The sequence below is a fragment of the Cebus imitator genome, unplaced genomic scaffold, assembly GCF_001604975.1.
Source record: "Cebus imitator isolate Cc_AM_T3 unplaced genomic scaffold, Cebus_imitator-1.0 Scaffold169, whole genome shotgun sequence".
Classification (NCBI taxonomy): domain Eukaryota; kingdom Metazoa; phylum Chordata; class Mammalia; order Primates; family Cebidae; genus Cebus; species Cebus imitator.
The window spans coordinates 1,733,630-1,735,744 of NW_016107484.1; the positions used below are offsets into that span (position 1 = coordinate 1,733,630).

The 2,115-nt window shown below is 42.4% G+C and overlaps 1 protein-coding gene across 1 annotated transcript in view; it reads left to right on the top strand.

Annotated features, from left to right (window-relative positions):
* CCDC62 (coiled-coil domain containing 62) overlaps positions 1-2,115 on the top strand; it is a 63,822-nt gene that overhangs the window by 40,094 nt on the left and 21,613 nt on the right. Inside the window, exon 10 of the mRNA XM_037744227.1 lies at positions 170-314. Within this exon, the coding sequence (XP_037600155.1) occupies positions 170-314 (145 nt within the window). The remainder of the gene's footprint in view (positions 1-169; positions 315-2,115) is intronic.

Here is a 2,115-nt window from a genome sequence, read left to right on the forward strand (position 1 = left end):
AGCGAAACTCCGTCTCAAAAAAAAAAAAAAAAAAAAAAAAGAGTATTAATGATCTATATATGATACATACATATATATATATATGATCTATGTATAATACATATATATTAGTGATCTATATATCATACAGTTTTAAGAATCTGCTTTTGTTTGGTTTCCTTACTCGTAGTGAGCTAATTGCCATCCAAGATCCCCACTCTTTGGGCTCTTCAAAAGCTGTCTTGAGAGAAGATGAGACAGAGTCCCCTTCCGAAAAAAAGAACTCACCTAAGAGTTTGTTAATCTATGAAGAGGCACCAACACTCAATGAAAAGGTTTGTATTTTGCTGAGAAATCCCCAGCTTCCCCAGCCAGACCTCTCACCAGCAGGCCTTTCCTGCTTCTCTAGTAACATTGTTAGCTTGCTTATTTTGGCTATTCCTCCAGTTTTTAAAATTCTAGGATTTTAAGATGCTTTTTTAAGGAAATCCTTTTATTTACTTTATTTATTTTTTGTTTGTTTTGTTTTGTTTCTTTGAGACAAGGTACTGTGTCACCCAGGCTGTAGTGCAGGGGTATAATCATGGCTCACTGCAGCCTCAACCTTCTGGGCTCAAGTGATCCTCCTGCCTCAGCCTCCCAAGTAGCTGGAACTACAGGCACATGCCACCACGCTGCCCAACTAATTTTCTTATTTTTTGGTAGAGACAGGGTCTTAATTTGTTGCCCAGGCTAGTCTTGAACACCTGGGCTCAAGTGATCTTCTTGCCTCAGCCTCCCAAAGTGCTGGGATTGTAAGTGTGAGCCCCTGTGCCGGGACTACCTTTTTCTCTTTCAAAAAAAAATTATGTGTGTGTGTGTGTGTGTGTGTGCGTATGGCAATTCGATACATGTTTATTGTTTAAAAAAAAAAGAAAAAAAGGAAGAAAAAGAAAAACAGATCAAAAGAATAATACAGAGGCTGGGCACAGTGGCTCATGCCTTGATCCCAGCACTTTGAGAGGCTGAGGCAGGCGGATCACGAGGTCAGGAGTTCGAGACCAGCCTGGCCAATATGGTGAAACCCCATCTCTACTAAAAATACAAAAATTAGCTGAGTGTGGTGGTGTAAGCCTGTAGTCCCATCTATTCAGGAGGCTGAGGCAGAAGAATCACTTGAACCCAGGAGGCGGAGGCTGCATTGAGCCAAGATCACACCACTACACTCCAGCCTGGGCGACAGAGTGAGACTCCGCCTCAGAAAATAAAAACGAAAGAACAATACAGAAATGTACACCCCGAAGATATCACCCAACTGCCTGGTCTCAGCTGCCCCTTCCTCCACACAATTCCTAGCAGTGTCTAGAGAGACCCAGGTGACGCGTTGGTGGGCTTGCTTACAGATTTCTCTATCTGCAGAGACGTATACAGATTAATGTATGGTAAATGGGATTTCATTATATAAGAAAATGTCCGTGTTCAGTGACATGAAGTACAGTGCTTCATGCCTATAATCCCAACACTCTGGGGGGCCAAGGACTAGTGTGGGCAACATAGCGAGTCCCTGCGTCTATTTTTTATTTCAATAAAATTTTAAAAACATAAAAAAGGAAAATATCTAATATCTATGATTTTCCAAGATACCAGAGTGGCAAAATGAAATCTTCATCCCACTAATGAGAAAGTTCTAGGCTATGACCAGGTGCTGTAATCCTAGCACTTTAGGAGGCTGAGGCAGGTGGATCACTTGAGGTCAGGAGTTCTAGACCAGTTTGACCAACATGGTGAAACCCCTTCTCTACTAAAAATACAGAAAAATTAGCCAGGTGTGGTGGCTCACACCTTAATCCCAGCTACTCAGGAGGGTGAAGCCCAAGAATTGCTTGAACCCAGGAAGCAGAGGTTGCAGTGAGCCAAGATCACACCGTTGCACTCCAGCCTGGGTGACAGAGAGACTTTGTCTCAAAAAAAGAAAGAAAGAAAGAAAGAAAGTTCTAGGCTGTGGACTACATTAGAGCCCAGGCAGGAGGCTTTTCCAACACTGGCCTGTGGTGTGTGGTTATCCTTCAGCATCGTTACTCTGAGGATTCAGGAACTACAGCAGGGATGGATGCTTTTTCTTTTTCTTCTTTTTTTTTGAGATGAAGTTTTGCTCTT